This window comes from Plectropomus leopardus, chromosome 2 (genome assembly GCF_008729295.1).
Source record: "Plectropomus leopardus isolate mb chromosome 2, YSFRI_Pleo_2.0, whole genome shotgun sequence".
Lineage (NCBI taxonomy): Eukaryota > Metazoa > Chordata > Actinopteri > Perciformes > Serranidae > Plectropomus > Plectropomus leopardus.
Genome location: NC_056464.1, coordinates 6871091 through 6884562, shown reverse-complemented (window position 1 = coordinate 6884562; position 13472 = coordinate 6871091). Strand labels below are relative to the sequence as shown.

General features: G+C 40.1%; 1 protein-coding gene across 1 annotated transcript in view; it reads left to right on the top strand.

The window, feature by feature from the left end:
* cntn3b (contactin 3b) overlaps positions 1-13472 on the top strand; it is a 70014-nt gene that overhangs the window by 35588 nt on the left and 20954 nt on the right. The window contains exons 6-11 of the mRNA XM_042495342.1: positions 1811-2014; positions 5392-5494; positions 5901-6085; positions 6496-6632; positions 9092-9221; positions 9852-10002. Coding sequence (XP_042351276.1) covers positions 1811-2014; positions 5392-5494; positions 5901-6085; positions 6496-6632; positions 9092-9221; positions 9852-10002 — 910 coding nt within the window. The remainder of the gene's footprint in view (positions 1-1810; positions 2015-5391; positions 5495-5900; positions 6086-6495; positions 6633-9091; positions 9222-9851; positions 10003-13472) is intronic.

Here is a 13472-nt window from a genome sequence, read left to right as displayed (position 1 = left end):
CTGCTTCTAATGTTGTGGTTGTAAGGGAAGTTATGTGCTGGACTAACTTTTTTGTTTGGTGGTTGTAAACTTTGTAAAACTACTTGTTGTATTTACTTTTTGGTGTTTTATGGGTTGAGCAAAAAAGATGGTAGTAGGCAGGGTTTTTTTTACCTTCGGTCAGAGCCAGGCTGACCAAACTGTTTCTCCTTGAATAATGCCCTTATTCAGAGCACAGCCTACCAGCTGCTGGCTGTAGCCTTATACATATGCACCTCCACATATTAAAAGAAGATGGTTTAAATGATCAACTAAGACGCTAAAAAATGTATTCTTTAAATGAGAGGCCACAATTAAGAGATAAAGACGCAGCGTGCTCGGCCCCACCTCTCTGAAGACATGGACAATGGCTGCTGCCTCGCTGGTTTCCTTGATACAGTAGCTTGAACATTAGAACAACCAGTTTCCTTCACAAGAGAACAGTTTGTAGCACAGTGCATTGTACAGCTGGTCTATGGGATAATGGGTCAGAGTACTCTGTGTGAAATACAGTTTGACAGCTTTCCTCTGACATAGGCTTATACGTGGTTGGCTGCTGTAACCATGGTGCTATTGTGTTATTTTTTTCTTCCACATTTTGAGAAGTGAATGAAAGTTAAGCAGTGTGAGCTTGCTGTCCCTTTCTTCTTTTCTCGCCCTGTTGCTCCCGCTCTGGCTCTCTCCCTCTCCCTCTCTCTTCTCTCTTTCTGTTCCTCCCACTCTCTTGAATTTTGAAAGCATCAATTTGCTACATAACCTTGAAGTGAACTTTATCTGACACCTGCTAAGGCATCCCTCCTGGTTCTCATTACACTTTGGTGACTTTGAGCTCTGCAAAAGCTTTTTCCTCCAACACAACATCCATTACAACAGATATGATAAATACAATATTGTCACAAGCAATTGTTGCTGTGTCACTTTTGTGCTCCATCGTGCTGCAGACATTTGTTTACATTTTTTTAGCACATAAGTCACTCTTTGTGTTGCATAAAAGCTCTCGTGTTGTATCTGCACTCCGCACTTGACTTACAGTTGCTTACAGTTCTATCACTGCTCATTACAGCTACACGGTTCAGATGGAGGTTATGCTGAGTCTGAACTTCGTGGCTCCTGCTTGCCTAATCAGAAGGAGCTTTGTATCCGCATCGCTGCTCCCAGCTCGGACGTGCGATCCCGTGCAAAGCCGCGTTCCCTTGAGGGGGCATCGGATATGATTGACAGTCATTGCGTATACCCTTTGACTCTGAGCCCTTCACCTCTGTACTGGTAGATTACACCGAACGTCTCCTCACAAATCTGTGCAGCGTGCGCTTATCAAAATGACACAGTAATTCATCATGGCAGGTCTCTCTTTTCATATGGTAGACCTGCAGCTTGTGAGGGGGCATCACAACATGCACCTACTTCAATCCATCCGTCCATTACTTTTTTTTTTTGGGCCTCCCATGAACCAACCAAGTCACTCAGGGACCCAAGGAATGGAGGCCATGTGTCAGGGGAGGGCCACTGACGCGCTGTAATCCATTTTGTTTCGCTCCCTTTCCTTGGGTCTCTCATTTCTTCTGCACTGATAGCTATTACATTTGCCATGTCTTGGTATCTCTTCCCAAGGAAACGGAGATAAGGGAAGGAAAATGGCACGATATGCTAACGTTTTCAGGCCACAGTGGGGTATCTTCTTTTGGTTCAGCCATTCAGATATAGAGGGTGATGTATCTAATACTATATGTATGGAATCAGTTGAGCTTTGCGACCATTGCTGGAAGTTTAATTGTTTTCCTTTCTATTCCAGAGCTGACATTTGCATGGATCTTCAATGAATACCCCTACTTTGTCCAACAAGACAGTCGACGGTTCATCTCTCAGGAGACCGGGAGTCTGTACATTGCAAAAGTGGAGCCCTCAGATGTCGGAAACTACACTTGTGTGGTTAATAACACTGTCACGAGGGAGAAGGTGCTCAGCTCTCCTACACCACTGGTCCTCAGAAGTGACGGTAAAAGCCTTTAGCTATGATTTTTTTTTGCTCAAGGTCTTTTTATTTGTATTTAAAGTCATACGACTAGAATTTATCACAGATGTAATTGGAAAAAGATACAACATGTGCACCCCCACCCCTCAATCTTTCTGCTAACCAATCCCCACTGTACCATTCAGCAAAGAGAGTAACACCAGTCAGCCAATTTCAAGTACATAGAAACAAATGAAATGTGACAATGATAGTAGGTAAGACACAAAATAAAACAAGTGAGGCTTACAAAATTAAACAGACAAAAAACCAAAAAGCACAAAATTAAAAAACAAACCAACAAAAAACAAAAATTTTAACAAATAATTTCAAAGATGATCAGGAAATTAAAAAAGGTAAAAAAAAAAAAAAGTGGTTAAACTATGTATAATAAGGGAAGGAACTCTTGAATTTTAGACTGACACTGGAAATAATCCATATTTATTACATCATTATTTCTATCCATGGTTATTGGATGTTATATCTAGGTTATACAGAGCAATTTGATTGTGATTTGGTTGTAAACAAAATGTTATTGTCAGACCATTAGGTTATTATTTTAACAATGTCATTGTGATTTTTCACTACTGCATGCATTGATAACAGCTACATAAGGTAGTATGCCAGTTATAGTAGTAATAAAAAACTGTTTGTAAGTCGCATGACACCTGATGATGACCCCTAATGACACTGTTGTCAGCGCTGCACATAAGCTGCTTGAGTAAACGTTAAAGTTAGCTTTACATGCTGACAGGACTTGCCGCATCACAGCTCGGAGTATTGGATGTCTCAATTCTCCCTGCAGCGTTTCATATCACTGAATATATTTCAACAAAATGGCAGGGCCTGCTCCATCTATACACTCATTAAAATTCTGTTGGAAAAAGTTGTTTTTTTATCTGTTCATAACAGAGTCATTGCAGTTGTGTTTGTATTCTCACACACTGTGGTCAGCATTGTGATAGTATTTTGGTAGGTTACTACTCTGGCATGCTTTCTAAAGGCTTTTCTTACTTGTTACTAAAGGCCAATTACATGCCAGGCAACACATAAAAAAGCTCTAAAGATTAGCTCTAAACAAATCATAAGAACAAATACCATGTTTATCCTCTTCCAGTACAACCCTCTATGGACTACAATATGTTTGCTGATGACTTATTAGCAGCTATGACATCTTAGCGGTGGCTGGTACTGTTTTCACCTTGTGAGTCTGTGTATGTGTGTTTGTGTGTGTGTCATCATGGTAAAATCTAGTCCTGGTGACACCTGTTATAGTGGGAAATACTACAAAAGCTGTTTTGTGTATTTTGCCAGGTGACTGTCTGTCTGTAGAGAGATTTGGTCATTGCCTCCCACTTCCCTGGATGGCATTCATTCTAAATATATACTTCATCCACATAATGTCCATTTAAATATCAGTCATTCATGCCTTGTTACCTTGAATTTGTGAGAAAACCTTTGTTTTCCTGCATGCCACAACGAAAAAAAGGGGGAACATATTGATTGAGCGGGGACCACATTTAAAAAACGGAAAACATAAGTATTTAAATAGAACCCAAAGTGGCACGTAACTATGCTTTTTTCAAAGCCAGACTCCAATACTAATGACTATTTTTTTTTTTTTTTTTAACAAAATGCATGTGTTCTGAGAATACGACTAGATAAATGAGACTTAGAATGTACTGCATGAGTTGTGGGAGTTTGTAAACAGATGTAAACAAAATTAATCAATAAATCAATTTGTTCACCGTTTTCCATGGAGGCATGTGAGAAAGAAACAAATATTTCTTCATGGATTTAAGGTAACAAGGCATGACTGATCTATTTTCAAATGCCCATTTTGGAGGTGAAGTATTTCTTTAAGTCCCAAATCCCTTTATTTTGGCTGGAGTAATCCTGTTGCATGATGGTCTCATAGTCAACATTTGTAACTGCTGATTTGATGGCGTATTAAAAACTGAGAACTCCATAACAATATACAGCATCAGTGGATTGGCAACAGTTGAAATTGCTCTATTAGAGAATGCACCAGCCAAATATTTTTTCACAAATGGGCAACCCAGATGTTGGTTGTTTAATAGCCTAAAACTCATCAATAAAGCATCAATAAATAATCTGTTAACTATTAATGAAGGCACTGATTTCAAAGGCTTCCTTATTACACTGTGGCACAGGGTTTTCCTTGAGTCTTTTACCCTTTGAGACCTACACAAATTGGCTGTATTTCTTTCAAAAACATGGGAAGAAGGCAATGAACAACTTAACGAGAAATGGCCAAAAAAATAAGCAAGAAATGAGTGAAACGTTACAAGAAAATTACCACAAAAAACAGAAAAAGAAAAAGGGAAGTTAAAAAAACAAAAACAAACAGAGGAAAATGACCTCAAATAGAGGTAAAAAAATGTAACATAATTTAAAATGTTTTAATTATAAGAATTATTATTTTCTGGGCAGCTTTCTTTCTTTCTTTTGGCAATATCTGATAATCTTCCCGGCAGATCTTCAGGTCATTTTCTTTTAGCATTTTACTATGTTTTTTTGCAATTTGCCAGACATTTCTCGTCAAGTTGCTAATTGCCTTTACCCCAATGTTTTTAAAAGAAATTAATTTTCTGAGGTGTCAGAGGTTTAAGTGCTAAGGAAAGGTGTCTGAATGCAGCGCAAGAAAACTGATACTGATACAGATGTTAAGGGTTAAATATGTGCATCTCTATTAAGCCATAATTCCAATCAGATCGCTTTGAAGCACAAAACACAAAAGAACTGTCAAGCTGAAATTATCGAATTTGGATTAGTGTGGACGTTTCTATACAGCAAAATGTCACAGATCATTACTAACTAAACACTGGGATGATCGGAGTGTGGATTTTGCATTAAGGACATGTGGTTGTATATTCTGCATGTTTTTCATGCTGGGTGTAAGATGCAAACACTTATCACAGCCTTTCAAAGTCTGTAGTGACCTTTAATCTGAAAACATGCACAGGACCCCAAATCAGCTGCTGCTGCCAGACTGTGGGGTTGTACTTGGTAATAGCAAAGGGCATTCTACTATCTGTGGGAAGGAGTCTTTGACCCGGCCCAGTGATGTGAATATAAATAAAGTCATAAATGAAGTCACATTGCCACAGGTGATAAATCTCTACCAAGCAAGTCTTTTCCCTGATGTGTTCGCTGAATCTTTTATAAGCCACCTCTGATTTTGTCTTTAGCAGCCCAGTGGTCACTTTTGCTCTGCATGCATAAAGACTTCTGTGTTCGCTGTCCTGCTGCGTTAGTGCTCTCTCTTTGATCCAACACATGTATAATGTGTGCTGTTCATCATTAATGTAAAAAGCTTGTCGTCTGTTGTCTCCCTTTTGTAGGAGTAATGGGTGAATATGAACCCAAAATAGAAGTTCATTTCCCTGATTCAGTCCCAGCCGCAAAGGAGTCGGTGGTGAAACTGGAATGCTTCGCTCTGGGAAAGTAAGTCAGCCTAGTGTGTGAGAGTGTGTGTGTGTGTGTGTTTGTGTGTGTGTGTGTGTGTGTGTTTGTGTGGGTGTGTGTGACATAAGCTGTAGGCTGATTTGTGCATGAATTAGAGCTACTCAAGATGATTTAAGGATGCACAAGCGTAACATTACTCATTCTCAGATTCATCAATCCATAGGAGAGCAAGGGGCCGCGGCGTGAAAAGACAAGGGAGCAGAAATCAAAGTTCTTTAAAGAGCCTCTGAAATCAGAGCGATCGCAGTTTGATTTGTAGGGAGCAATAACTCACAAGGCTTTCGCTTCAACTACTTTTCTACCGTGCTTAATCACACTTTGATCAGTGCGACTGACAGTTGCCATCATGGGAACTTTTTTTTTTCTTTGTTCATTTTTTTTGCAGCCCCGTCCCAGATATAAGCTGGAGGAGAACCAGTGGCATCCCTTTCCCCAGCAAAGTGAAAATGAAGAACTCAAACGCTGTCCTTGAAATCCCTAATTTCCAGCAGGAGGATGCAGGGACGTATGAATGTATGGCGGAGAATCGGCGAGGCAAAAATGCTGCACGGGGTCGTATTTCATTCCACGGTTAGTGAACCATTTCACATTGATGCAAAGAGAAGCTGGAATGAATATGTATCTGAACTGTACAGGAAACATGCATGTGACCAGCAGCTTTAATCTCATTTGTTTGATAGAAAACCTATTTGTCTACAACGTGAGTGGCATTTTGTTACCATGAAATTGCAGTACAGGCCATGCATCCAGGCTGGAAAAGTAAAACGTTAATATTTTTGCAAAGGCTCCGAATTTCAATATTCCAGTCTGTTTACCAGCCTGTACTCCTCATTATGCTGATAATCCACTTTAAACTTTGATGATTTAATGCAAGGCTGCTTTAATGGATTTATGATTTCTGATACCACTCTTTACTAATCCACTGCCTCTATAATTAAAACACATGTTTTAAAAAGGTAATCCTCTCGTTTATTCCAAAGCTAAACCTCACTGGCTCCAGACAATGGCGGACACAGCTCTGTCCATCGAGGAAAACCTCTTTTGGGAGTGTAAGGCCAATGGAAAGCCTAAACCGTCCTACAGCTGGCTCAAGAATGGGGAGCAGGTCATGGCTGAGGTAAGAAAAATCTCAATAACTGTGGTGCAGTGTAGTGAATGTTTACTTACAATACCTCTGGATGCTGATAGAGCTGCTCATTAGTTACACTGAATCAGAACTGTAAAGAAAATTTGAAGAGATCAATTGTCAACTATATTCTGGAAGGGTTTCTTAATTGGAACTGGTTTTGATGGCAAGAATCAACCGCTCATTCATTTTCCACTTGTTAGGTAGAATTACTGCTTACAAAATTCAAGGGGTACTCCAGTGATATTGCACTGTGCTTTCATTGTATTGCAGAAAGATTTAGAAACTTTGCAGCGGTATTGTAAAATGTAGGGCTCATCCACACCTGGTATCAACATGTTATCTGTGTTATGCATGGATGTATAAAGAAAACTTGGATACAGGATGGAGATAGGGCTCATTCATTCTTATAGGGAGCTGCTCAGTAGCACATGAAGCAAAAAACAGTATTTTTCGGGGTATTTACACACCTGGATTTCCTGTATCATGGAGCCCTTAGGGTATGAGCACTAGAGAATTACAGTGGCTGAGCTTGGCCGATTGTTTCAGAGCAGGTAATCTCTGCAGCTGACTTCGGGTTTAGCGCCCTGATACCTTCAATGGCAAACAAATGATTTAAACTTGACTTCACAAATGTTATGAGACTGAATGGATTAAATTTTGTTATTGAAATGAGTTGTTTCGCTGAGGTTTTGATGCTCACAAAAATATATCCACTGATTTACAGATCTGTCTTTCCCAATGTAAGTCAATCGGAAAAAGTGTTTCTGGGCCCCATGGCATCACGTTACATACCTGGATGATGTAATTCCACTGCCGAAAAAAACAGTTTGACCAGCTTAAGATGGTTACGCTGGCTGACCAGCTTGTTTGGCCAACTTAAATTATATTTTTGAATAGTCTTTGATGCTTGAGCTGGTCATATCAGCTTGTGATGGTCACTCAAACTGGTTTATCAATTGAAGTTCTTGTAAAACTCAAACTAAATCAATGTCCTTGAGTATAGAAAAATTAGCAGTGTCATGAAGAGGTAGTATGGAAAGAAAAGGGCAGAAATCAGTTAAGTCTACTGTAATGGGATTTGCACAATGTGATGAAAACTTTTTTTCAGCAGGGTTCAATTTCTGTTTGTTACATACATATAGTCTTTTTATGTGTATTTCCATGTGCAAAAAAAACCCCATAGCTAATTCTAGAGAAAAACATAATGGTTTGACTTTACATTCACACAGGAAGCAAACAGTGGGCAGCTGAGAGAAAGTTCGGGTTTGTTGGACCCATCCATCACCCCTCCTGCCCTTCCTATGTGGGACTTTCAAGCTCTTAATATTACAGTAGTTGCTGGTGGAGTTGCAAACAGCTGCTTCCCGGCAAGTATCAAACCACCATGAAAAATGCCTCTTTGCGACAGTTTCTGTTGCAGACATCACTTACAAAGCGGCGGTATTTGATAGACGGAGACTGAGAATGAGCTTAGGTAGCGATGTGAACAATGCTTACAATGGTAATAGGGCTAACAAAGCTAACAATGTTAACCTGGAGCGAACTGAAGAGTATGTGCTATGCTTCAGCAATGGTACTGGAAATGGTAACTGCCATATGAGAACAGTGTAGAGAAGCTGTGATTACCAAGCCAGTGCAGGGAATCACATGCTCTTAAATGTGCACCCTCTGCACTGGCTACCATCCCAACAAAAAACAGAGAAGCTTGGATTACAACACACACAGAAGCAGCGTGACTACATCTTCTGCCCAAGCATGCCACTACTCCACTATATCTTGACAGAGCAAAAAGTTGTGTGCTGCTATTTTAATGCTCCAAATATTGTATCCTAATATGTGTAAAATCAATGGAGTACCCCTTTAAACCAGCAATGAACCAGAAGAGTGCAAAAATATAGTAATTTTTAGAAATGTGCTACAAAGTTAGATTTGATACAGTGTGAAGGTTAGTAGTGTAGTGGAAAGTGACTTTCTACCTCATTAATATTCTATTTTTCTCAGTTCTAGCTTTCTATATGTCTCTATAATTAAGATGGCACTGCAAGAAGCCACTCCCTCTGTAGCATGGAGGATCTCTGATTAGCTCACTGGGTTAAAAATCAGTCTAACTCATCATCCGAGCTGTCTTCCTAGTTTTTCCAGCTGAACGACCCCAGAAAATAAATGACTTTTTAATTTGCATCTGGTGCTATTGTCAACAATGCTTCTTTGCTGTGTATCTAAGATGCAGGTTAGAAGTTTCCACCACTGCCTCCTCATCTATTCCCCAATTTCAAGCGGAACATACGTATTATGCCACAAGGCTCTTTAAGTCCCCCCCCCCCCCTATTTTTCCTCTCATGCTGTCCTCCTCCCTTTATGGTGCACCAGTAATTGCTGCTGTGCTTTTGGACATAATAGGCCGGCCTTGCAATGGATATGCAGAACTGTTTCTCTTTCCTCCTCAGGGCCGGGTACAAATCGAAAACGGGGCCCTCTCTATAGCTGCGTTAAACCTGTCAGATTCCGGGATGTATCAGTGTGTGGCTGAAAACAAACATGGCATTATTTATTCCGGTGCCCAACTAATGGTGTTAGGTAAGATTGCATCCCTCCCTCTGCTTTTATCTTGCTTATCTGTGTGTGCGTTTGATCATCTCCTGAGATAAAAACCAGCAGCCTGCTTTGGCCCTCCTCAGCAATCAGTCTGCAGACTCATTTGATGTCACCATGGGCTCCAGCAGCAAAAAATATGAATCTGATGTAGTGTCTCATTTTACTTCTGGCCGTTTCATCATATTGATTTGGATACTACAAATGCATTTCTTTGTGGCATTGTGCATGCTTTCTTATGTAGAGAGGGTATTGATTTATTTGCAATGCTTTGATGACTTCCATCTGACTGGCTCAATGAGAAATTCAATCCCATCTTGATGCATGTGATGACACCTGGGTGTCCAAATGACGGCTGACAAAATGTGATGATAAATGTTGGACAAGAGCCGGTTTGAAGCTTGTGTGTGTGTGTAGTTGAAGGGTGGGCTGGCAGGTTGGGTCCATAGCCTTAAGCCCATTAGGTATTTCTGCTGAGTCCATGCTGAGATCTCTGAGCTGCTCCCTCTGAAAGCTGAAGGAGAGTCGATCTCAATACAGCACGGCTGATCTGCAAAGGTACAGCTTGCCTATATTTTTTAATCTCACGCCTCTCTTCTGCTCTTCACCACACAGCTTCAGCTCCCAGTTTCTCCAAAAGTCCATTAAGGGCCTTGCTAAAAGCTCGCTCAGGCAGTGAAGTCACTCTTGAATGCAAGCCTCAGGCCTCGCCCCCAGCAATTAGCCTGTGGAAGAAAGGGAATGAGATCCTGCAGAGAACTGAAAGGTAGGATAAAAGTCCAAGTGCATATTCCTGGCAGCTTTTGTTCACACTCGCTGCAAGCCGACTTGTTTGAATAGTGTATTTGGGATTTGTGCAGATGCATAGAAGGAAAGGCTAATGAGGAGAATGAGAGCAGGGCACCCACCAGGAAAATTGCACATGGCTAATACACTGTGTGCACCCCTAATGTGCAAATAGCTTGGTGTAAGGGATGAAGACGCCAGCTGGCCATATCCACACTGCATGCATGAAATGTTTAAGAACATAAAAGATGGGCAAATGGAGTTGCTGCTGAGGATATCTGCTCCTAGATAGAGAAAGTAAAACTAAAGCTGTAACGCTTGTAATTATCCAAAGTGCTCTACTTTATCATGAAATAGAGTTTGAGTTATGCAATCTGCAAAGACAAAAGCACTAAACATCTCACTAGACTAGAGACTCCACACAGACATGATGCAGACAATGAGCAAACTTTTAGGTTTAGGCAACAAAAGCACATGGTTTGATTCAAACAATAAAAGCGTGTGGTTAGGTGTGGGCAACAACAACCAAAATGTTCTCATTCCAAGTTGTTGCATATTGTGGCTTTGTTAGTGGACATCCACATCTACATACACTGTAGGTATCCTTCTGCATCTGCTGTTGAAGTTTTTCAGATACCAATGCTGGATTGTCATCAAAAATGCATGGTGGTATTACACCAAAAGCAAGTGATTATATTTAGGCAACAAAAGTGCATGAGAAATGAAGGCACACTGCAAATGGCTCTGTCTGGACACTTTCTCAGCAGGATCTAATGCCCAAATCACTGCATAAGGGGCGGTATTTGACAAATTTCGAGTTGAGAACAGGTTGCAAAAACATGTGGTTGAATTTAGGCGTCAAAAACATGTGATGAGTTTAGGCTAGAGTTGGGTCAGTTTTTCTGGTCTGGTCCTGTGTATGAGCTTAAACCGGTTTGATTTATGCAATCCGGTAGAACTGGCATTTGTCATTATGTCATATTCAGGCAATTTTAAAAGCAGTGTAAGTCACAGTGCTAAATCCAACTCAAATTGCATTATTAATAAGCAATATGACAGCGTGATTAATATGATATCATGCTTGTAAACTCAACAATGGAGCAACTTGTGTCATACAGGTCATATTTAATTTACTGCAGAGCCAAGTCAGCCGGTATCAGCAACATGAAAGACATCTAATTTTAGCAGCTGTTGTGAACTGAACTTTTGCGGACACTATGTTTCTATTTTTATCTGATGCTCACTTTGAAAGCTCCATTGTGGAAGAGGACTGACTGATTTATGAAACTGAAACGAGAAATGATGTATATGAAACCTACTTTTTCACTATAATGACAAAGTGTCAGCAGGCTGGAGGGAGATCACTGGGACGCTAAAAGTCTCTGCTGAAGTAAATGACCATTGCCATAAAGAAAATGGGCTAGGCTAATGCTACTTGCTGTTGGCTATATTGTATGTAATTTCTAGTAAATATCACAATATACAGTATGTGCTTTCTGATTTAAAAAGTAACATTACAAATGTAAAAAGGTATCAAGTATCATCTTTTAAGTGTTAATGTCTTTAGTCTGATTTTGAGTGCACAGCTGATAGCTCCGTGGTTGATTAACATTAAGTAACAGAGGTCCATATTTAATGGTTTCAGTGTGGACATAGAGCTCCTGTGTTACAAAATGCTATGTGATAGGTAGACATTCATTTTCTGTTGGTGCAAGGTGTCATTATGTTCTACTCAGCAGCAGCTGCTGAATCACGTGGGTCACCTGATAAAATTATGTATACCGGTTCAGTCCAGTGTCTGGCTTAATATAAAACCAGTTTGAAAACTTTTACGCAGGCCCAACTAGTTGTTAGGTTTAGAAAAAACCCATCATGGTTTGGCTCTACATTCATATGGGAAGAGAAGACTAGTCTGAAAGTCAGGGGTTTGTTGGACACATCCCCTCCCGCCTGCCATAGCTCTTTAGATTACGATATTTGCCAGTGTAACAAACTACTGCTGCCTGGTGTGTATCATACTGCCTTGTGCAATTTTCCGGGTGTGAGGGATGAAGACGCCAGTTGGCTATATCCACAATGCATGCATGAAATGTTTAAGAACATTAAAGATGAGCAAATGGAGTCACTGCTGAAGATATCTGCTCCTAAATAGAGGAAGTAAAACTAAAGCTGTTGCACCTATAATTATCCAAAGTGCTGTACTTTATCATGATGTACAAGTAGAGTTTGATTCATGCAATTACTGAAGCTGCAAAGACAAAAACGCCTAACATCTTAACTAGACGAGAGACTCCACACACACATGATGCAGACAATGGGCAAACTTCGGGCACCACTTTGAGCAGCATGAAGTGGTGCTTAATTTTGTTTGTTGTCCTCTGCTGTCTGATTTCTTATTGAGTACCCAAGAAGCTAAATTTGAGCTACTGAAAACGGTTTGCACAACACTAAAGGACCAATTAAAATGAGGAGAAATCCAAATGAAAATCAGAGGCAAGAAATGACACATTTGAGCAATCCATCCGCAGACTTTTCATCATCAGAGGGAGAAGAAAAGTGGTGACTAAACCTTGGTGCAAGTCAGCGCACACATTTCTAGACTTTGCACACACACAGGCAGGACAGACTAAATAAGAACAACTGAAACACAGTGCACTGAGGAAACTTTGTGCTGTTTGAATCACTCTCATACTGCTTATTTAAAAGGAGGTCTGAAAGTGAACAATACAAGCCAAGCATCTTGTCAGAACAGCACCAAGGCTCCTCAGTTGGCTCCAGATGGGAAGCTGCATCTATAGCTGCAGAAAATTGGTAAAATCCCCAAGCTGACTGACATTTAGCACGCTGTATGTGAAGCCCACATAGTCTTTCAAGGTGCACAACGCTGGATTTAAGCAGACACTGGATGGGAAGTGCTTTCTCATGTATGCAGTCAAGCTGTAAATTGGAGCAGTGTTTTGGAAACATGGATTTTGTGCATGTTTTGTCACTAAATACTCTGGTTAAAGTTCATTTCACCCAAAGATATTTCAACCATATTTAGCCATGCAGATAGTTTTGGCTTAATTTACCCAGGCTTTAGCCATCTCTGAAATGTCTGTCTCTGTTACTTTGAACAATCTATAGAACACAGTTTTTAACCAGGACTTTTCCTTTGGTAGAAATAACTCAAATAACAACACTGAGGTCTATGATTTATCCAGACATTGTTTCTGGAAAGACCCATTGCTGTTGGAGTTTTTTCTATCAGTATGTACTTTTTCAATTCTTTCAGCTCCACAAAAACAATTCTATCCACCGTCATTGCTTTGGAGACAGAGGCAGAATTTTCAAAAGCGGATTTTTTAGTCCAAAACCTGGCAAATAGAATAAAAAACAGATATCGCATGTGGTGAGTTTGAAAAAAAAATTGCTTTTCCTTTTTGAAAAATAAAAAGATTTTTCTTAACG